Raw genomic sequence first — 23,534 nt, forward strand, 5'->3', positions numbered from 1 at the left:
TGGGGGCAGGGTCCACATGATTATTGTGAGAGTTAAGGTTGAGAACTATGAAGTGGGCAGTTGAGTTAAAATTATGGGTATGAACAGCACAGGAAGATAGTTTACTATTCCATGTGAAAAAAATTGATGAGAAAGAGAACAGGAAGGATAACAGATAATTATATTAGGTAATATGACAACAGGAGATTCCCAGTTATGAGGTGGCTAAAAGGCCCTCAAAGAAAATGAGTGTCTCATGTGTGAATTTATACTGTTCTAATTTATGGCATCAATTTTTGTGCTCTTTCTTAATTATCAAAAAATTTTTCAGTAAATTCAATACTTGGTGAAAGGATTTCATTTTTTGAGTGAATTATGTCTTTGGATCATAATAACAAGTAGGTATGCAAAAAGAGGAGAAGGACCCTGGAAAAAAAAGATATTTGAGCCAATCTCCTTTAGAATTTAAGGAGAGAGAGAGACCTCAGATCATATTTATATTCCAAATGCTTCCAGATGAGCAAGATGTGATAGAAACTTTGGTTATTTTCATGGACTACTATCAAAATGTTTTATACAGAAATACATTTATTTAGCAAGCATATCTTGTGACTTTCTCTAAAAAAAATGAATGTCAAAAAAGACAAATATCATATGCTTTTCACTCATATGTGGAATTTAAGAAACAAAACATACTAAGAAAAAAAAGAGACAAATAAAAAAGAAACAGGCTCAGAACAAATTGTTGATACCAGAGGTGATATGGGGGAATATTCACTTGAAACTAAGGTAATACTGTATTCTAACTATAGCTGAATTAAAAATACAATACAAAAAAATTAAAAGTTTAATAAATATGTTAATTTAACCTTCCATTGTATCTCTTGGAATTAATAGCTTGTAGGATTAATTAGAATATTAAGCTGTTATTAGATATATAATTAATTTAATAATAATCTAACTTCTAATAATCAAATTGTTTTATGCTATTTTATGTTTTAATACTGTTTTTTTATTTTCAAATTTTTATTTAAATTCTAGTTAGCTAACATACAGCGTAATATTGGTTTCTGTCGTGGAATTCAATGATTCATTACTTACAACACCCAGTGCTCATTATAACAAGTGCCCTCCTTTGGGGTGCCTTGGTGGTTCAGTCGGTTAAGTGTTCCATTCTTTATTTTGTCTTAGGTCATAATCTCAGAGTCCTGGGATCAAACCCCACCACAGGCTCAATGCTCAGCTGGGAGTCAGCTTGAGGACTTCTCTCCCTCTCCTTCTGCCCTTCCCCCAACTTGTGTGCATAAGCTCTCTCTCTCTGAAATAATCTTTTTTAAAAAACCAAAACACAAAACAACAACAAAAAAATAAACAAAAACCCAACTGCCCTCCTAATTTCTATCACCCATTTAGCCAATCCCCACCCACCTCCATCCATCAGCCCTCAGTTTGTTCTCCATTTTTAAGGAGTCTTATGGTTTGTTTCCCTCTCTCTTTTTTCATTTTTCCCCTTCCATATGTCCATCTGTATTATTTCTTAAATTATATATGTAAGTTAAATAATATGGTATTTGTCTTTCTCTAAGAAAAAAGACTTATTTTACACAGCATAATACATTCTAGATCCATCCATGTCATTGCAAATGGCAAGATTTCATTCTTTTTTGATGGCTGAGTAATATTCTACTCTATATATCTACATCTTCTTTATCCACTCACCATTCATGGACATTTGGGCTCTTTCCATAGCTTGGCTATCATTGATAATGATGCTATAAATTTTATGGTGCCTGTATCCCCTTGAATTCTATTTTTGTATTCTTTGGGTAAATACTCAGTACTGTGATTATGGGTAGTTCTATTTTTAACTTTTGAAGGAACTGCCATTCTGTTCTCTAGAGTGGTTGTACAAGTTTGCATTGTGGATGAGGGTTCCTTTTTCTCCACATCCTCCCCAACACTCGTTGTTTCTTGAATTTTCTTATTTTAGCCATTCTGACAGGTGTGAAGTGATATCTCATTGTGGTTTTGATTTGCATTTCCCTGATGATGAGTGATGTTGAGCATCTTTTTGTGTTTGGATGTCTTCTTTGGAAAATTTTCTGTTCATGCCTTCTGCCCATTTTTTATTGGATTTTTTAAGGTGTTGAGTTGTATAAATATATATTTTGGATACTAATCTTTCATCAAATATGTCATTTGCAAATATCGTCTCCCACTCTGTAGGTTGTCTTTTAGTTGGTTGTTTCCTTCATTGTACAGAAGCTTTTAATTTTGATGTAGTTCCAACAGGTCACTTTTGCTTGTTTCCCAGATTTCAGGAAATATATCTATAAAGAAGTTGCTATGGCCAATGTCAAAGAAACTACTGCCTGTTCTCTCCTGTAGGATTTTAATGGTTTCCTGTTTCACATTTAGGTCCTTAATCCATTTTTAGTTTATTATGTGCATGGTGTAAGGAAGTGGTCCAGTTTCATTTTTTGCATGTAGCTGTCCAGTTTTCCCAAGACCATTTGTTGAAGAGACTTTTTCCCATTCCATATTCTTTCCTCCTTTGTTGAACATTACCATATAATTGTGGGATTATTTCTGGGCTTCTATAATGTTCCATTGATCTAGGTGTCTATTCTTGCGCCAGTACCATGCTCTTTTGATCAATACAACTTTGTTATATAACTTGTAGTTTGGAATTGTGCTACTTCCAGTTTTGTTTTTCATTTTCAAGATTGCTTGGGCTATTCAGGGTCTTTTGGGGCTTCCAAACACATTTTAGGACTGTTTCTTTCTAGTTCTGTAAAAATGCTGTTTTGTTAGTGATTGTATTAAAACCATAGATTGCTTAGGGTATTGTAGACATTTTAAAAGTATTTGTTCTTTCATTCCATGAACATGGAATGTCTTTTCAGTCCTTTCTGTCATGTTCAATTTCTTTCATCAGTGTTTTATAGTTTTCAGAATAAGGCTTTCATCTCTTTGTTTAAGGTTATTCCTAGTATTTTATTATTTTGGGTGCAAATGTAATGGGATTATTTTAATTTATTTTTCTGCTGCTTGATTATTAGTGTTTAGAAATGCAACAAATCTCTGTACCTTGATTTTGTATATTGTGAATATAATGAATTCATTTATCAGTTCTAGTAATTTTTGGGTGGAGTCTTTTAGGGTTTTCTTTTTTTCTGTTTTAACATATAATCATTTTTTAGTTTCCCTTTTTTTAATAATAAATGTATTTTTTATTGCTGTTCAATTTGCCAACATACAGAATAACGCCCAGTGCTCATCCTGTCAAGTGCCCCCCTCAGGGCCCGTCACCCATTACTCCCACCCCCCGCCCTCCTCCCCTTCCACCACCCCTAGTTCGTTTCCCAGAGTTAGGAGTCTTCATGTTCTGTCTCCCTTTCTGATATTTCCTACCCATTTCTTCTCCCTTCCCTTCTATTCCCTTTCACTATTATTTATATTCCCCAAATGAATGAGACCATATAATGTTTATCCTTGTCCGATTGACTTATTCCACTCTGCATAATACCCTCCAGTTCTATCCACGTTCAAGCAAATGGTGGGTATTTGTCATTTCTAATGGCTGAGTAATATTCCATTGTATACATAAACCACATCTTCTTTATCCATTCATCTTTTGAAGGACACTGAAGCTCCTTCCACAGTTTGGCTATTGTGGACATTGCTGCTAGAAACATCGGGGTGCAGGTGTCCCGGCATTTCATTGCATCTGTATCTTTGAGGTAAATACCCAACAGTACAATTGCTAGGTCGTAGGGCAGGTCTATTTTTAACTGTTTGAGGAACCGCCACACAGTTTTCCAGAGTGGCTGCACCACTTCACATCCCCACCAACAGTGTAAGAGGGTTCCCTTTTCTCCACATCCTCTCCAACATTTGTGGTTTCCTGCCTTGTTAATTTTCCCCATTCTCACTGGTGTGAGGTGGTATCTCATTGTGGTTTTGATTTGTATTTCCCTGATGGCAAGTGATGCAGAGCATTTTCTCATGTGCTTGTTGGCCATGTCTATGTCTTCCTCTGTGAGATTTCTGTTTATGTCTTTTGCCCATTTCATGATTGGATTGTTTGTTTCTTTGGTGTTGAGTTTAATAAGTTCTTTATAAATCTTGGAAACTAGCCCTTTATCTGATACATCATTTGCAAATATCTTCTCCCATTCTGTAGGTTGTCTTTGAGTTTTGTTGACTGTATCCTTTGCTGTGCAAAAGCTTCTTATCTTGATGAAGTCCCAATAGTTCATTTTTGCTTTTGTTTCTTTTGCCTTCGTGGATGTATCTTGCAAGAAGTTACTGTGGCCGAGTTCAAAAAGGGTGTTGCCTGTGTTCTCCTCTAGGATTTTGAAGGAATCTTGTCTCACATTTAGATCTTTCATCCATTTTGAGTTTATCTTTGTGTATGGTGAAAGGGTGGTCTAGTTTCATTCTTCTGCAATTTTCCCAGCACCATTTATTGAAGAGGATGTCTTTCTTCCATGGATAGTTATTCCTCCTTTATCGAATATGGGTTGACCATAAAGATGAGTGTCCACTTATGGATTCTCTATTCTGTTCCATTGATCTATGTGTCTGTTTTTGTGCCAGTACCACACTGTCTTGATGACCACAGCTTTGTAGTACAACCTGAAATCTGGCATTGTGATGCCCCCAGCTATGGTTTTCTTTTTTAAAATTCCCCTGGCTATTTGGGGTCTTTTCTGATTCCACACAAATCTTAAAATAATTTGTTCTAACTCTCTCAAGAAAGTCCATGGTATTTTGATAGGGATTGCATTAAACATGTAAATTACCCCGGGTAACATTGACATTTTCACAGTATTAATTCTGCCAATCCATGAGCATGGAATATTTTTCCATCTCTTTGTGTCTTCCTCAATTTCTTTCAGAAGAGTTCTATAGTTTTTAGGGTATAGATACTTTACCTCTTTGGTTAGGTTTATTCCTAGGTATCTTATGCTTTTGGGTGCAATTGTAAATGGGATTAACTCCTTAATTTCTCTTTCTTCAGTCTCATTGTTAGTGTACAGAAATGCCACTGACTTCTGGGCATTGATTTTGTATCCTGCCACACTGCCAAATTGCTGTATGACTTCTAGCAATCTTGGGGTGAAGGCTTTTGCGTTTTCTATGTAGAGTATCATGTCATAGGTGAAGAGGGAGAGTTTGACTTCTTCTTTGCCAATTCGAATACCTTTAATGTCTTTTTGTTGTCTGATTGCTGAGGCTAGGACTTCCAGTACTATGTTGAACAGCAGTGGTGAGAGTGGACATCCCTGTCTTGTTCCTGCTCTTAGCGGAAAGGCTCCCAGTGCTTCCCCATTGAGAATGATATTTGCTGTGGGCTTTTTGTAGATGGCTTTTAAGATGTTGAGGAATGTTCCCTCTATCCCTACACTCTGAAGAGTTTTGATCAGGGATGGATGCTGTATTTTGTCAAATGCTTTCTCTGCATCTAATGAGAGGATCATATGGTTCTTGGTTTTTCTCTTGCTGATATAATGAATCACATTGATTGTTTATGAGTGTTGAACCAGCCTTGTGTCCCGGGAATAAATCCTACTTGGTCATGGTGAATAATTTTATTAATGTACTATTGGATCCTATTGGCTAGCACCTTGTTGAGAATTTTTGCATCCATGTTTACCAGGAATATTGGTCTATAAGTCTCCTTTTTGGTGGGGTCTTTGGCTGGTTTTGGAATTAAGGTGATGCTGGCCTCATAGAATGAATTTGGAAGTACTCCATCTCTTTCTATCTTTCCAAACAGCTTTAGTAGAATAGGTATGGTTTCTTCTTTAAACGTTTGATAGAATTCCCCGGAGAAGCCATCTGGCCCTGGACTTTTGTGTCTTGGGAGGTTTTTGATGACTGCTTCAATATCCTCCCTGGTTATTGGCCTGTTCAGGTTTTCTATTTCTTCCTGTTCCAGTTTTGGTAGTTTGTGGCTTTCCAGGAATGCGTCCATTTCTTCTAGATTGCCTAATTTATTGGCGTATAGCTGTTCATAATATGTTTTTAAAATCGTTTGTATTTCCTTGGTGTTGGTAGTGATCTCTACTTTCTCATTCATGATTTTATTAATTTGAGTCTTCTCACTCTTCTTTTTTTTTTTCACTCTTCTTTTTAATAAGGCTGGCTAATGGTTTATCTATTTTATTAATTCTTTCAAAGAACCAACTCCTGGTTTTGTTGATCTGTTCCACAGTTCTTCTGGTCTCGATTTCGTTGAGTTTTGGTCAAATCTTTATTAACTCTCTTCTTCTGCTGGTGTAGGATCTATTCGCTGTTTTTTCTCTAGCTCCTTTATGTGTAAGGTTAGCTTTTGTATTTGAGTTCTTTCCAGTTTTTGAATGGATGCTTGTATTGCGATGTATTTCCCCCTCAGGACTGCTTTTGCTGCATCCCAAAGATTTTGAACAGTTGTATCTTCATTCTCATTAGTTTCCATGAATCTTTTAAATCCCTCCTTAATTTCCTGCTTGACCCTTTCATCTTTTAGCAGGATGGCCTTAACCTCCACGTGTTTGAAGTCCTTCCAAACTTCTTGTTGTGATTTAGTTCTAATTTCAAGGCATTATGGTCTGAGAATACACAGGGGATGATCCCAATCTTTTGATATCAGTTCAGACCCGATTTGTGACCCAATATGTGGTCTATTCTGGAGAAAGTTCCATGTGCACTTGAGAAGAATGTGTATTCAGTTGAGTTTGGATGTAAAGTTCTGTAGATATTTGTGAAATACATCTGGTCCAGTGTATCATATAAAGCTCTCATTTCTTTGGAGATCTTGTGCTTAGAAGACCTATCAAGTGTAGAAAGTGCTAGATTGAAGTCATCAGTATAAGTGTTTTATTATCTAAGTATGTCTTAACTTTGGTTATTAATTGATATATTTGGCAGCTCCCACATTCTGGGCATATATATTGAGGATTTTCAAGTCCTCTTGTTGGATAGATCCTTTAAGTATGATATAGTGTCCCTCTTCATCTCTCACTACAGTCTCTGGGGTAAATTTTAATATATAAGGATGGCTACCCCTGCTTTCTTTTGAGGACCATTTGAATAGTAAATGGTTCTCCAACCTTTTATTTTCAGGCTGTAGGTGTCCTTCTGTCTAAAATGAGTCTCTTGTAAACAGCAAATAGATGGGTCCTGCTTTTATCCAGTCTGACATCCTGCGCCTTTTGATGGGGTCATTAAGCCTGTTCACGTTCAGAGTTACTCTTGAAAGATATGAGTTTAGTGTCATCATGATATCTATTCAGTCCTTGTTTTTGTGGATTGTTCCACTGAACTTCTTCTTAAAGGGGAATTTTAAGAGTCCCCCTTAAAATTTCTTGCAGAGCTGGTTTGGAGGTCACATATTCTTTCAGTTGCTGCCTGTCTTGGAAGCTCTTTATCTCTCCTTCCATTCTGAATGAGAGCCTTGCTGGATAAAGTATTCTTGGTTGCATGTTTTTCTCGTTTAGAACCCTGAATATATCCTGACAGCCCTTTCTGGCCCACCAGGTCTCTGTGGAGAGGTCTGCTGTTACCCTAATACTCCTCCCCATAAAAGTCAGGGATTTCTTGTCTTTTGCTGCTTTAAGGATCTTCTCTTTATCTTTGGAATTTGCAAGCTTAACTATCAAATGTCGAGGTGTTGCACGGTTTTTATTGATTTTAGGGGGGGATCTCTCTATTTCCTGGATCTGAATGCCTGTTTCCCTTCCCAGATTAGGAAAGTTTTCAGCTATGATTTGTTCAAATACATATTCTGGACCTCTGTCCCTTTCAGCGCCCTCAGGAATCCCAATTAAATGTAGGTTTTTCTTCCCCAGGCTGTCATTTATTTCCCTTAATCTATCCTCATGGTCTTTTGTTTGTCTCTTTTTTCCTCAGTTCCCCTCTTTGCCATCAACTTGTCTTCTATGTCACTCGTTCTTCCACCTCGTTAACCCTCGTCGTTAGGACTTCTAGTTTGGATTGCAACTCTTTCAATTGATTTTTAATTTCTGCCTGATTGGATCTAAATTCTGCAGTCATGAAGTCTCTTGAGTTGTCTCAAGAGACTTCTAGAGCCACCAGTAGCTGTAAAATAATGCTTCTGAATTGGCTTTCTGACATTGAATTGTAATCCAAATTTTTAACTCTGTGGGAGAGAAGACTGTTTCTGATTCTTTCTTTTGAGGTGAGGTTTTCCTTCTAGTCATTTTGCTCAGTGCAGAGTGGCCAAAAACAAGTTGTATTGGGAAAAGGAAAAAAAGAGAGGAGAGAAAGGAAAGAAAAGAGAAAAAGAAAAAAGAAAAAAAGTAAAAAAAAAAAAGAGAGAGAGAGAGAGAGAAGAAAAAGAGAAAGAAAAAGAAAGAAAGAAAAAAAAGCATGGGGGAAGCAACAGAAATCAAAAAGAAAAAAAAACAAAACAAAACAACAACAAAAAAAAAGAAAAGAAAAGAACACGGGGGAGTATCTTCTGATTCTGTATACTTTAAGTCCCTTGACTTCCCCTGGAACTTGTCCGTCTAGCTGGTCTTCTGGGGGAGGGGCCTGTTGTGCTGATTTTCAGGTGTTAGCACTTGCGCGAGCTGCTCTGCCCTCTGCCTGGTGCAGGGCTCAGTGGGGGATGTTTACCCCGTGAGACCCCAGGAGGAACAACCCCAGTTGCGGGGCCAGCTCTGCAGCCCTGGAGTCAGCTCCCGCAGTTAACTCCAGAGCTCTCCGTCTGCAGGGCCTGGATGCTCCGGGGGTGGGGCTGCTGATCTGCTCAGCTCGGGGCAGGAGCGTCCTTGCTGTCCTGGGCCCTCCCGGCCTCTGCCTGTCCCGGGGGAGGCCGGATCCTGGGCTGTGTCCCTGGCGCCCTGTGCTCCCAGGCCTGTGCTCCTGGATTCAGCTCCCAGCTGGGCAGCCCTCTCTACGCGGAGCTGCCACACGAGCCCCCTGAGCTGCCCCAGGTCCCGCCGTGCGCGCTGCAGCCCTTAGGGTGCTCGCGCACTGTCCCGGGGCGCAGGTGTCTGTTAGTGTCCCAGGGAGCCCGAGGGCATCCCCGCCCTCCCGGGGTCCTGCTCCAACTCCCTGGGAGCCCCTTTCCACCCGGGAAGGTTGGTGCAGCTCCTGCTTCTCCGGGAAGGGGCTCTCCTGTCCTGGGGACACTCGCCCCGGCCTCAGCCCGGCTCCTCGCGGGGCCCCTCCCCCTTGGACGCCTTTTGTTTCTTTATTTCTTTTTTCCCCGTCTTCCTATCTTGATAGAAGCGCCAACTCTTCTCACTGTAGCATTCCAGCTGGTCTCTCTTTAAATCTCAGGCTGAATTCGTAGATTTTCAGGATGATTTGAAGGTTATCTAGGTAATTTGGTGGGGACAGGTGACTTGGGGACCCTACTCTTCCGCCATCTTGCCCCTCCCTTCTTTTAGGGTTTTCTATGTATAGTATCACACCATATGCAAATAGTCAAACATTTTACTTCTTCCCTACCATTTTGGATGCCCTTTTGAAAATATATTTTATTTAAATTCAATTTGCCTACATATAATATCTAGTGTTCATCCCATCAAGTGCCCTTCTTAGTGCCTGTCAACCCAGTCATCCCATCCCACCACCTTCGTCCCCTTCTGCAACTCTTTTGTTTGATTCCCAGAGTAGAGGAGTCTCTCATGGTTTGTCTTCCCTCTAATTTTTCCCCATTCAGTTTCCCTCCTTTCCCTTACAGTCCCTTTCACTATTCTGATATTCCCCATATGAGGGAAACCATATTATGATTGTCTTTCTCCAACTGACTTATTTCACTCAGCATAATATCCTCCAGTTCCATCCATGCCAAAGCAAATGGTAGGTATTCGTCCTTTCTGATAGTTGAGTAATATTCCATTGCATGTATATACCACATCTTCTTTATCTATTCATTTGTTGAAGGACATCATGGCTCCTTCCATGGTTTGGCAATCGTGGACATTGCTGCTATAAAACATTGGGGCGCAGGTGTCCTGTTGTTTCATGACATCTGTATCTTTGGGGTAAATATGCAGTAGTGCAATTGCTGGGTCATAGGGTAGCTCCATTTTTAACTTCTTGAGGAACCTCCATACTGTTTTCTAGAGTGGCTGTACCAGCTTGCATTCCCACAACAGTGCAAGAGGGTTCCCCTTTCTCCACATCCTTGCCAACATTTGTTGTTTCCTGTCTTGTTAATTTTCGCCATTCTCACTGGTGTGAGGTGGCATCTCATTGTGGTTTTGATTTGCATTTCCCTGGTGGCAAGTGATGTGGAGCATTTTTTCATGTGCCAATGGCCATGTGTAGGTCTTCTTTGGAGAAATGTCTGTTCATGTCTTCTGCCCATTTCATGACTAGATTGTCTTTTCTTGGGTGTTGAGTTTGATACATTCTTTACAGATCTTGGATACTAGCCCTTTATCTGATATGTCATTTGTGAATATCTTCTCCCATTCTGTAGGCTGTCTTTTAGTTTTGTTGACTGGCTGTTTCCTTCGCTGTGCAGAGAAGCTCTTTATCTTGATGAAGTCCCAATAGTTCATTTTTGCTCTTGTTTCCCTTGCCTTCATAGATGTGTGTTGCAAGAAGTTGCTGTGGCCAAGTTCTTAAGAGGTTGTTGCCTGTGTTCTCCTCTAGGATTTTGACAGATTCTTGTCTCACATAATTTAGATCTTTCATCCATTTTGAGTTTATCTTTGTGTATGGTATAAGAGAATGGTACAGTTTCATTCTTCTCCATGTGGCTGTCCAATTTTCCTAATACCATTTATTGAAGAGATTGTCCTTTTTGCAGTGGATACTCTTACCTGCTTTGTCAAAGATGAGTTGGCCATAGAGTTGAGGGTTAATTTCTGAATTTTCTATTCTGTTCCATGACCTATGTGTCTGTTTTTGTGTAGGTACCATACTGTATTGATGATCAGAGTTTTGTAATACAGCTTGAAGTCAGGCATTGTGATGCCCCCAGCTTTGGTTTTCTATTTCAACATTCCTCTGGCTATTTGGGGTCTTTTCTGATTTCATACAAATCTTAAGATTATTTGTTCATTTTGAACCCCTTTTATTCCTTTCTCTTGTCTGACTGCTATGGTTAGGACTTCCAGTGCTTTGTCAAAAGAAGTCGTGAGAAAGGAGATTCTTTTCTTGTTCCTGACCATAGAGGAAAAGCTCTGTTTTTGCCCATTAGGGACGATATTATATTTGCTGTGGTTTTTTCATAAGTAGACTTTATTATACTGAGTCATGTTCCTCTAAACCTACTTTGTGGAGGGTTTTAATCATGAATGGATGTTGTCAAATATTTTTATGCATCTAATGAGGTAATCATATGGTGTTTGTCCTTTCTTTTATTGATGTGCTGTATCATTTGATTTATTTGCAAATTGAACCATCCTTGCAACCCAGGAACAAATTCCAGTTGATCATAACGAATGATTTTTTTAATATATAGTTTGAATCGGTTTGCTAACATTTTGTTGAGGATTTTTGCACCTATATTCATCAGGTATATTGGCCTATAGGGCGTTTGTGTTGTTTGTTTGTTTGTTTGTTTTGTAGTGTCTTTATCTGATTTTGGAATCAGGGTAATTCTGCCTCATAGAATAAATCTGGGGGCACCTGAGTGGCTCAGTGGTTGAGCATCTGCCTTTGGCTCAGGTCATGATCCCAGAGTTATGGCATCAAGTCCTGCATCACACTCCCTTGTGGGGAGCCTGTTTCTCCCTCTGCCTATGTCTCTGCCTCTCTGTGTCTCTCATGAATAAATAAATAAAACCTAAAAAATAAAAAGAATAAATTTGGAAGCTTTCCTTTCATTCTTTTTCTGGAAAATTTGGAGAAGTATAGGTATTAAACTTTCTTTAAATGTTTGGTAGAATTCACCTGAAAGCCATCTGTTCTTGGGCTTTCGTTTTTTGGGAGTTTTTCAACTAGTTATTCAGTTTCATTGCTGGTAATCAGTTTGTTCAAATTTTCTATTTCTTCCTGGTTCTGTCTTGGTAGGTTACAATGTGTCTAAGAATTCATTCATTTATTCTAGGTTGTCCAGTTTGTTGGCATATAATTTTTCATAACATTAACTTATAATCCTTTGAATTCTGTGGTATCAGGAAGTCATTCACACATAAGAAAGGAATAACTTAGCACCAAAAAATCATAAAGCAAAATTTGTAGGAAATACAAAAAAATTGCACAATATTAAAATAACAATTCATTATGACTTTGAGTCTAGACAAGATAACACAGACCTATTTCTGCATGCATTTCCTAAGCACAATTATAAAACATTATAAAATTATAAATGGCTGAGAGATAAACAGAAGTACTCAGAGGTGGTAAGAAAAAGGGTGAGCCGATTTGAGATCCAAACTGGAAAAATAGCACAGCAGTGGAGTATCTTGTGCTCCTCCCCGTTTCCCCTCTGTTCCAACACAACAGAAGTATATTTTTCTATCAGTACAATGCTGCCCTGATATTACACAGCCACAAAAAAAGGATGAGATCTTGCCATTTGTGTAACATGGATGGAGTTAGAAGGTATTATTCTAAGTGAAAGAAGTCAGATTGAGAAAGACAAATACCATATGATTTCATTCATATGTGGAATCTGGAAAACATACAAATAAATAAAAAGCAGAATCAGATCTGTAAATACAGAGAACAAATGATGATTGACAAGGGAAGGAGGAAGAGGAGCAAAATGTGTGAAAGAGAATGAGAGTTATAGAATGAATAAGTCATAGAATAAAAGGTACAACATAGGGAATATAGTCAGTGGTGTTGTAAACACTTCTAGTAAACACAGTATAATATATAGAGAAGTTGAATCCCTAAGTTGTTCACATGAAATCAGTGTAACATTGTGTGTCAACTATATCAAATATAAAGATTTTAATGATTTACAATCACTCAAAAGAAAATGAAAAACATATGTATATGTTTAAGTCATGCACAGAATTGGTTTTGTGAAGAACACAAAATGATGAAGTAATCAAAGAAATTTATTAAATGGAGAAATACTCCAGGTTCATGAGTTGGAAGTTTCAACATAACAGAGATATCAATTCTCTACAAATTGATCTATCAAAATCCCAGCAAGGCTGTAAGCAAAAACAAGCTAATTCTAAATGTATATGGGCAAGCACAAGCCATAGAATAGCTAAAATAATCTTGACAAAAGAATAAAATGAAAAGCATCACTTCACCCAATATTGAGGCTTCTTATATAGCTAAAGTAATCAACAGTGTGATATTGGTGGAGGAACATAAAACCAACAAACTAGAGCATAAAACCCCAAAAATATACTCACACATTATGATTAATGGAATTTGAACAAATGTACAAAGCTATATAATGAAGTAAGTACAGTCTTTTCCACAAATAGTACTACAGCAATTGTACATCTGTGGTGGCTAATTTTATATTTCAAGTTGGCTAGGCTATGATGCATAGTTGTTTGGTCAAACTCTAGATTTTGATGTGAAGGTATTTTTTAGATGTGATTAACATTTAAATCAGTGGACTTTGATAAAGCCAATTGCTCTCCATAATGTGGGTTGACCATCCAATCAGTTGCAGGCCTTAAGAGCAAAGACTGAGCTTTTCCCAAAAAAGAAAGAATTCTTCTCCTGACTGCAACATAGAAACTAGCCTAAGTTTCCATCCTGCTGCTCTGCAGAATTCAGATTCAAGACTGAAACATCAACTCTTCTCTGAATTTCCAGACTGCTAGATTTTGAACTTGCCAACCCCCACTGCTAAATGAACTAATTCCTTGAAATAAACCACTCATTCTGTCCTTGTAAAAATACACACACATAAACACAAATACACACACACACACTATTGATTCTGTTTCTCTGGAGAACCCTACTACAGTATCCATAGACAAAAATAAAATCTTGACCTAAGTCTCAAAGCTTATTCAAAAATTTACTCAAAATAAATGATGTTTAGAAAAACTCATCGCACAGGGTACATGGGTGGCTGAGTAAGTTAAGCATCTGTCTTTTGCTCAGGTCATGATCATAGGGTCCTGGGATCTAGCCCTGTGTTGGGCTCCCTGCTCAGCAGGGAGTCTGCTTCTCCCTCGGCCTCTCCCTCTGCTTGTGTGCACTTTCTCTCTCTCTCTCTCTCTGATAAATAAATAATATCTTTTTTTTAAAAAAAAGAAAAACACATGGCAGAAAATTTGGGCTATCTAGGACTAGGCAAAGAGCTCTTTGAGTTGACTTTAAAATGCTTACTCTGTGAAAGCCCATGTGAAGAGGATGAAACTTAAACTACAGATTAAAAGAAAATATTTACAAGCCACTTAACTGACAAAAAAATTAGTATCCAGTGTAAAATATCAAAACTTGACAATAAAAAAAATACAACTAGAAAATCCAAACAGAACTTTAGGAGACATTTTACTGACAACAACATATAAATGGCACATAAACACACAAAAAGATATACATCATTAACTATTAAGGAAATGAAAATGAAAATTACAATGAGATATCACTATCCACCTATTAGAATGGCTAAAATAAAAAACTGATAACACCAAATGCTGGTGAAGATGCAGAGAAACTGGATCTTTTATATATTGCTGAGGGGGATGTAAAGTTGTACAGCCACTCTGGAAAATAGAATTGCAATTCCTTATGAAATTAAATATATATTGGCCGCATGGTTCAGCAACTGCATTCCAGGGAAATGAAAACATGTCCACACAAAAATTTACACACAAATGTCAATAGCAACTTATTTGTAGTATCTGAAAACTGAAAACAACCCAAATACTTTTTTAAAGATTATTTATTTCAGAGACAGAGAGAGAGAGAGAGAGAGAGAGAAAGTACATCTGCAAGTTGGAGGTGGGGTAGAGGGAGTGGGGAAGAGAATCCTCTAAGCAGAAGAAAATCAAGAGTTGGGAAGTTAACCAACTGAACCACCCAGGAGCTCCCCAAATACTCTTTATGGTTAAGAATGAATGGTTAGGCAAACTGTGGTATAACTATACAATGGAATATTATTCTGCACTAAATATGAACAAATTATTGACACATGCAGCCTTCTTGATAGATCCCAAGGATATTATGCTGGGTGACAAAACTAATCTCTACAGGTTACTACATGATTCTATTATTATAACACTTTCCAAATAATGGAATTATAAAGATGGAGACCTGATTAGAACATGGGATCAGGTATACAGGGGAAAGATATGACTGCAAAGTGAAGCCATGACAGAGTTCCATTTTGGTGATGGAACAGTTCTCTGTATATTGATTATGATAATAGTCCCATGAATATACACATGTTATAGAATTGCACAGGACTAGACATACACATAAACACATTCATGTGAAAAGAGATGAAATTTAAATAAGGTTTCAATCAATTTCCTATTTTTTTATATTGCATAGGTTAAAGATACTAAGACAATCTGGGTGTAGGATAGACAGGACCTCTCTAACCTACTTTCCATTAAAGTATAATTATTTCAAAATTAAAAGTTTAATTAAAGAAAAAAAGATCACCAATAACTATGGCTAATTCTGGGTAAGTGGATTCCTTCTTCATATTTTTCTCCATTTCAAAAGGTATTCAAAGATATATTACCTTTAAAATTTATATTTCTATTAACTTTGTAATGTTAAGACAATGGAAAAAATGTTATAAACACCAAAAAATACTGGAAATAAGTGTTCTGAAATGTAAAGATAATTTATTTCTAGGTGATAGTACTATAAATGATTTTTTCCCCCTTACTATTCCTTTTCTGTATTTTCAGGCCATTTTTGATGTATATAAATTATTTAATAGAAAAATCATGTTAATTTTAATCAATCAAGTAAAGTTCAGCCAGAAAACATAAAAGAATAAGGAGTCATTGGAACTAACGTAAATTAATTCCCATGAAATGTGTTAAGCAAAAAGAAGTGCAAAAGTATTTATAGAACTTGTTTAAAAAATGAGATATAAAAAATGTACATATCTGCACCATTATGCAAAAATAAAAGGTAAGATAACTAAAACTAAATAAAAACTAAGAGAATAGAAACTAATAAAAACTAATTGTTTCTCTATTGAGAGTAGGAGAGAGTAATGAAAATGGTAGAAAATTTACAGGGATGGGAATGGAGTAGAAGGATAAAAAAATGATAATTCTTTGAGTATAACCATATACAATTTTAAATCTTTTTTTTTTAATTTCTAAATTCTCTAAAAGATTTTGAGAGAGAGAGAGCACATGTGCACAGGAGCAGAGTAGAGGGCGCAGAGGAGCAAAGCAGGGAGAGACTCATGCTGAGAACAGAGCTAGTCACCAAGCTCCATCTCACAACTCTGATATCACAACTTGAGCTGAAATCAAGAGTTGGGTGCTTAACTAACTGAGCGGCCCAAGTGCCCCTATAGTTTTGAATCTTAAAAATCATTTTATATTTCACATATCAAAAACTAAACTAAAATAAAGTGAACAAGGACAAGGGGAAATCCAAAAAGTTTAGTTTTTCAAATGAACAATCTAAACATGTCAAGGAGGAAAAATGAATTAACCCAAATAATTCTTGAATAAAATATTTTTACATACACTTCAGAATAAAGGCAAAAATAATTTCACAGTAGAATGAGTCAGCAATTCTGAGATGGTTTAATGTGCATTCCAGATGCATCCAAGGATGGAATTTACATATATCACTGTCAAAGAAAGTGCCAAAGTATATCACTATCAAAGAAAACAATCAGAGATATGAAAAGGTAGGCTAGAATGAACCCTACATTGTGGATTCAATTGAAAAGTATAATTTTGACTTCATGTTTTTTAATGTAGATATATAGATATAGAAATAGAAATAAAATATGAGTATGATTATATACATATATACATAAATGCATATATTCATGTATATGTATCTATATATTTTCATATGCATGAATAGTATGTAGATATAAAAATTTCCTAGTTCTGTCTGCTGATGGGGCCAGAAAAAGTGACACTCCAATAGCAAAAAGCAAAATTAATACCTAGATCTTGGTTTCTAAATACCATTTCCCAATCAAATGAACCAGGGGTCCTTGGAGAAAGGCTGATTTTAAGAACTGGGGCAGGAAACATACAATATGAATGTAGAACATCTTCTGATTCTGGAAAGTAAGCAAGCACTCAGAAAGAAAAAAAAAAGCACAATGTTACAAGTTTGTCAAAGACATGAATTGATTGAAGGAACTCCTGATGACCAAATATAGAAAAACTTGAACAATGAAATCAATAAAGTAGTATTGGATTATAACCCAGACCATGAGTCTATAATGTTACAAATAAATGACTGAATACATAAATGTAGAACAAACTAACCTTCAGTGCAGAGGAATTCAAAATAATTTGTGTAGCTACTGAGCCTCCAAGAAAGTGTAACAAACTTCCTACTCCTTAAATATGGGCCATGCACAGTAACTTCTTTCAAGGAAGTAGAATATAAAGATGGAAATAAAGAGTAACTTTACAGCAAGAAATCTGACAAATATTACCTCAGGCAAGGGATCAAGGTTAATATCAACACTTGACAATGATATGACCAAAGATACTTTACCTCTGGGGTTTCCTTCCAAGAACTCATAAATGTAGCCTGCTCATGAGAGAAACATTGGACAAATCTTAATTTGAGGGACATTCTACAGAATATTTTACTAGTTCTCCTCAAAACTCACAAGGCCATCAAAAAAGAAATTATGAGAAACTGTCACTGTCAAGAGAAGCTTTAAGATACATAATAAATGTAATATGGTCTTTTTGGTGGAATCTTGGAAAAGGCATTAGGTAAAATAAATCTGAATGAAGTATGGAATTTATTTAATATAATGTTTGATTTGTTCATTGATTATAACAAATGCACCATATCATTGTTAGATGTTAATAACTGGGAAAATTGGATGAGTTGCTTATGGGGAAAGATGGATAAATGGGCAAGAGTAATGGTATGCTCTAAAACTGGGCATGGTGATGGTTGCACAATTTCATATATTAACCAAATGCAATGAATTGTACAGATTATGGGTGATTTTTATGGTAAACAATATTTCAATAAGGCTATTTAAAAATGAATTGCTTGGTATATTGCCAAAATGAGTATACTATAAAATTTTTTTTAAACACTGGAAATTTTGTAGTTCTAATTACCATAGCAGGACCACACACAGTGCCATCTTGTACAAATGTATCATCTCTATCCTCAGGTGTTTCATATGTTGTCCATGTATTTTTAATGGCCTTTTCTTTGCTTCGATATGTAGATACACACATTTCCTCTCGGACATGTGAGTAAATCACAGACAAATTTGCACGTGATACTAATGCCTTGTGTGGCCACGCACAGACTAATTTTCCACATAGAAGATTACTAGAAGCATAAGGAAGGAAAAAATCATCTTATTATTTACTGAAATAACATAGATTGCTGATGTACCTAAGTTTAAAAAAAAGTGTTTTACTAACAACTAATTTTACTAAATTAACTTACTAACTTAACTCCAGTTTTCAACAATTTTCTCTCAGAAAACATTTTTGAGCACACTGATTTATGTATGATGTGACATTTTTTGTTTTGTGAGGCTATGTGCCAAGGGAAAAATTAAAATTTGAAATCTGACAGCCTGGTCTGTCTTATATTAGTTTCTGAAATTTGAGCTAGTCTTCAATTATTTCTAGTAAATTATAACTAGTCTTCAATTATTTCATTAGTAAAATAGAATAAATAATTATTACTACAAACATCATTGTTGTAAAATTATCAGCACTGAACACATATCATTTGTAGCCAATGGGTACAGCTCAGATCATAAAAAAAAGAAATCTGTGATAAATTGTCATATATTCTAGGACCTTAGCAACATTTAACCTATATCCCAAACAAAACTACAAATTTCTAAATACATACCTAAAACTACAAAAGTCTCGGCCACAGTTTCCATATCTATCTGCTCTTGAATTTATTTCATCATAACAAGCAAATGAACCACCTCTAGAAGCTAAAAGAAAAAAAAACAAGTAAATTAAAGTACATAATTCCAATAATCATTGTAGAAATAATAAGCTGATTTTGGAAATTATAATGAGATACTTAAGGAGGTTTATAATTAATTAGAATTAAAAAGTTGCTGAGGTAGATCTAGGATTAAAAAGAGAGCTTCTCATTTTAAGCTTGGTAGACTTTGTTTCATATCAAACAGAAAATAAACAGCAACATTATTCATATGGCATTATATTATTAGAAATATAATAATTGGAAGTATTGTCCTCTCTTTGCCCTCTGAATTGTTTTTCTTCCTTAGCTGACTACCCAATGTGAAAATATAGTTTGTGTTAGTTCAAACAAAACGGGAGCAAAAGAGTATCTATGATTCAATACTGATAAGAAACTCAAGGAGTATTTTTCTGAACTCTTCTTCAACACTAAAGCCCTCATTTCTGTTCCCTTTATCCTAACAATCACACACACACAAAAATTAAGGGGGTCCAGTCTGAAATGGCCACTTAGGAAGGCCATGAACTCCCCTCCTTGCTCACTCCAAATCTATACCTATTTATAAATTCTTCCTAAAAAGCTAAGTACTTACTAAATGGCTTCTGCACAATGAAAAGACAGAAAGACCACACAGAGAACTGCAACAGAGATGGAGACAATGTAACAGAGGAAACCCTCACCCCTGATGTTACAGTGGGAAGGGATAGGATTTAGGGACCATGAGCAGATTCATCTGCCCTGAATCATAGGGAAAAAAAGTTGCAGTTTAAAAGAGCAACTAGAATTTAAGGGATCCAGCCTTAGAACTCCAAATGCTGGTACTCTACAGGTCAGAGTGGCTGCTGAACACCACAGTTTACATATCCCCTCCTCCTTGATAGCAGAGACAAGGGCAGGGTCCTGATGCTACAGCTAGTCAGCTGCTTCAGTGAACCCTGGGTTCCTAGCCTGTACCAGCCCAGGACACTGTGAGCACAGAAAAAAAAAAAAAGCCGTGGTTTAAAAGAGCAACTAGAATATAAAGGAATGAGGAAGGAGGAAAATGGTAGAAGAGTAAGGGTATTGATTCATTTGGTCCCCCAAACTTACCTAGGTAACTTTCAAAACATCCTGAACACCTACAAATTCAACTTGAGATGTAAACAGAGAACAGTTGGAATGCTACAGAGAGAAAAGTGATAGCTTCTGACAAGGTAGGAAGGTGGAGAAAAGGAAGATAAATGGGGGTGGAGGAGGGAGCCATGGAAAGCTGCTGTAGGAAAGCAGGGCAGCAGAATATCAGGAACTTTAATACCTCAAAGAGTCTTCCCTGACTGAATGCTCAGTGGGAAAATAGAGCAGAATCACAGGGGAGCCAGAGAAGCCTCAATATTCCCGGAGACACAGTAAGAATAGGGGAAACCAGGAGAATGCTCACTGCAAATTGTGGTCCCATCTGGTAAAAGACTGGAATGCTGCAACCCTCCAGGGCATCTGGGAGAAGCCAGCCAGGTGTGTGTCCAACACCGGAGTTATCTTTACCTAGAGCCTGGCACAGAGGGATGCAGGCTGTCTTCTGGTTCCCTTCAGCAGAGGCAGACCCCGTGGGGACAAAAGACAGTGAAAACTTTCCTGCCACTAGGCACCCTTCAATTTGTACAAAGCAGTGCTCCCATGCCTGCCCCCAGGAAGATCTGAGCCAGTGTGCACTGAGAGTGGTTCAGTACACGTGATGGTGTCCAGCCCCAGAGCCAAGAGCCAAGAGCTCCCCCGTGTACTGAACTGCAATCTCTCAGTGCACACTGGCCTAGATCCTCCTGGGGGCAGGCAGGGAGTACTGATTTGTACAAATTGAATGCCGCCTACTGGTGGGAGAGCTTTCGCTGTCTTCTGCCCTCCCAGGTTCCGCCTCTCCCAGAGGGGACAGAGGATAGCCCACTCCTGTATGCTGCTGGACTCTCAGGGCAGAGAGAGCTCAGCTGCTGGACTTCAAAACTAGTCTGCCTCTCCCAGATGCCCTTGGGGGGTTGTTGTCTTCTAGCCATTTGCCAGGACCTAGGAAGCTTAAGTCCCACAATTGGATCATGGTTTGCTAGTGAGCTTTCTCCCTGGCGCCCCTATTCTTACTTTGTCTCTGGGAATATTGAGACTGCACTGCCCCTCCTGCAAGTCTGCCCTATTTCCCCACTGAGCAGTTTTCAGGCAGGGAAGACTCTCTCAGGAGCAGATTTTCAAAGTTCCTGATTATGCCCTGCACTGCTCCCTTGCAGTTGCTTACTGAGGCTCCCTCCCCTTGCCATTTATCTTCTGATATATCCCCTCAGCTTCTTTTCAGATTCCTTCCTTGTAGGAAGTGATCACTTTTCTCTCTGCAGCATCCCAACTGCTGTCTCTTTACATCTCGTTGAATTCATAGGTGTTCAGGATGGTTTGAAAACTATCTAGATAAATTTGGGGGACCAAATGAAATGAGGACCCTTATTCTTCTGACATGCTTCTTGCCATCTTGCCTCTCCCAATCGCATATTATCCTTTTGTCATTAATAATTTTACCTTAAATACTATTCTCACTGATTTATATTGCTATACCAACTTGCTCTTTGAAATTTAGACTTGCCTAGTATATGTTTTTTCATCCCTTATTCTCAATCTTTGTTTTTAGTTGGTATCTTATAAACAGCCTTCATATGGGACACAATAATGGAGTTTGCTATGCATATATGTTTAACATATGATGGTGATACAGGAGAGGTAGGTTCTTATCTCAGAGTCGAAGAATGAATATCGTGGGCAATGGAGAGTGAGTAAAGCAACAGAAGTTTATTAAGCAAAGATAACAGGGAAAGCTCTCAGGAGTGAGAGGGGTCCTGAAAGGGTTGCCACTGAAGGCTTTTTGGCAGGCCTTTTATTGAGAACCTAACCAGTGAGCCCATGGTCTTGAGATTTTTTGTGCTTTCTTGAGTGATTGGCATATGGCTGACTTTGGGTCTGGTGAGTTTCTGTGACTACTTGGCAAGCATCACAGGGAGATATTTTTAACTCTGCTCACTCATACAGCCATTCTGCACTGGAAAAAATGACTAAAAGAATTCACCACAAAAGAAAGAACCAGAAGTAATACTCTGCCACAGACCTACTTGATATGGATTTAAGTAGCATGTCAGAGATACAATTCAGAAGTACAATTATAAAATTATTGGTAGCTCTGGAAAAAAAGTATAAAAGACTCTAGAAATTCTCTTACTGCAGAACTGAACTCTAATCAGGCCAAAATTAAAAATACTTTAAGGTGCGATCTAAAGTGGATTCTCTTACTGTTAGGGTTAATGAGGTGGAAGAGAGAGTGAGTGACATAGAAAATAAGTTGATAGGGATCCCTGGGTGGCGCAGCGGTTTGGCGCCTGCCTTTGGCCCAGGGCGTGATCCTGGAGACCCGGGATCGAATCCCACATCGGGCTCCCGGTGCATGGAGCCTGCTTCTCCCTCTGCCTGTGTCTCTGCCTCTCTCTCTCTCTCTGTCTATCATGAATAAATAAACAAAATCTTTAAAAAAAAAAAAGAAAAGAAGTTGATAGTAAGAAAGCTGAGGAAAAAAGAGAAAAACAAGAACCCATGAGGAATGGCTTTGGAAAATAAATGATAGCTTGAGAAGGAAGAATATATGTCTAATTGGGATTCCAGAAGATGGGGGGAGAAAGAGAGAGACAGAGACAGAGACGACCACAAAATATATATGAACAAATCATTGCTAGGAACTTCCTTCATATGGGGAAGGAAACAGGTATTCATATCCAAGACATAGAGAGGACACCCATCCCAAAATCAACAAAAAATGACCAACACCGCAACATATAATACTGATGCTTGCAAATTTCAAAGTTAAAGAGAAAAATCTAAAAGCAGCTGAAGGCAAGAAATTCTTAACTTATATGGGGAGAAATACCAGATGAACAGCAGACCTCTCTACAGAGATCTGGCAGGCCAGAAAGGGCTGGCATGATATATGCAGAGTATTAAATGAGAAAAACATACATCCAAGAACACTTTATCCAGCAAGGCTGTCATTCAGAATAGAAAGAGAGATGAAGACCTTCCAAGATAGAAACTGAAAGAATATGTGACCATCAAATCAGTTCTGCAAGAAATATTAAGGGGGACCCTGTAAGAGGATGGAGCCCAAAGAAACAATCCACAGAAACAGGGACTGTATAGGTAATACTACAACATTAAATTCATATCTTTCAATCGTTACTCTGAACATGAATGGGCTAAATAACCCCATCAAAAGATGTAGGGTATCTCACTGGATAAAAAACCAAGACCCATTTATTTACTGTCTACAAGAGACAAATTTTAGACCTAAGAACATCTCCAGACTGAAAATGAGGGAATAGAGAACCACTTACCATTCAAATGGTCCTCAAAAGAAAGCTGAGGTAGCATTCTTCATATCAGATAAATTAGAGTTTATACCAATGACTGTAGTAAGAGATGAAGTGGGGCACTATATCATACTTAAAGGGGCTATCCAACAAGAAGAACTAACAATCATGAAGACCTATGCCCCTAATCTG

General features: G+C 37.6%; 1 protein-coding gene across 1 annotated transcript in view; it reads right to left on the bottom strand.

The window, feature by feature from the left end:
* LOC482849 (disintegrin and metalloproteinase domain-containing protein 5-like) overlaps nt 1-23,534 on the bottom strand; it is a 134,604-nt gene that overhangs the window by 18,915 nt on the left and 92,155 nt on the right. Inside the window, exons 16-17 of the mRNA XM_038560015.1 lie at nt 18,895-18,985; nt 18,138-18,357 (exon numbers count right to left, since the gene is read on the bottom strand). Of these exons, the coding sequence (XP_038415943.1) occupies nt 18,138-18,357; nt 18,895-18,985 (311 nt within the window). The remainder of the gene's footprint in view (nt 1-18,137; nt 18,358-18,894; nt 18,986-23,534) is intronic.

Source organism: Canis lupus, chromosome 16 (assembly GCF_011100685.1).
Source record: "Canis lupus familiaris isolate Mischka breed German Shepherd chromosome 16, alternate assembly UU_Cfam_GSD_1.0, whole genome shotgun sequence".
In the NCBI taxonomy this organism is placed as follows: domain Eukaryota; kingdom Metazoa; phylum Chordata; class Mammalia; order Carnivora; family Canidae; genus Canis; species Canis lupus.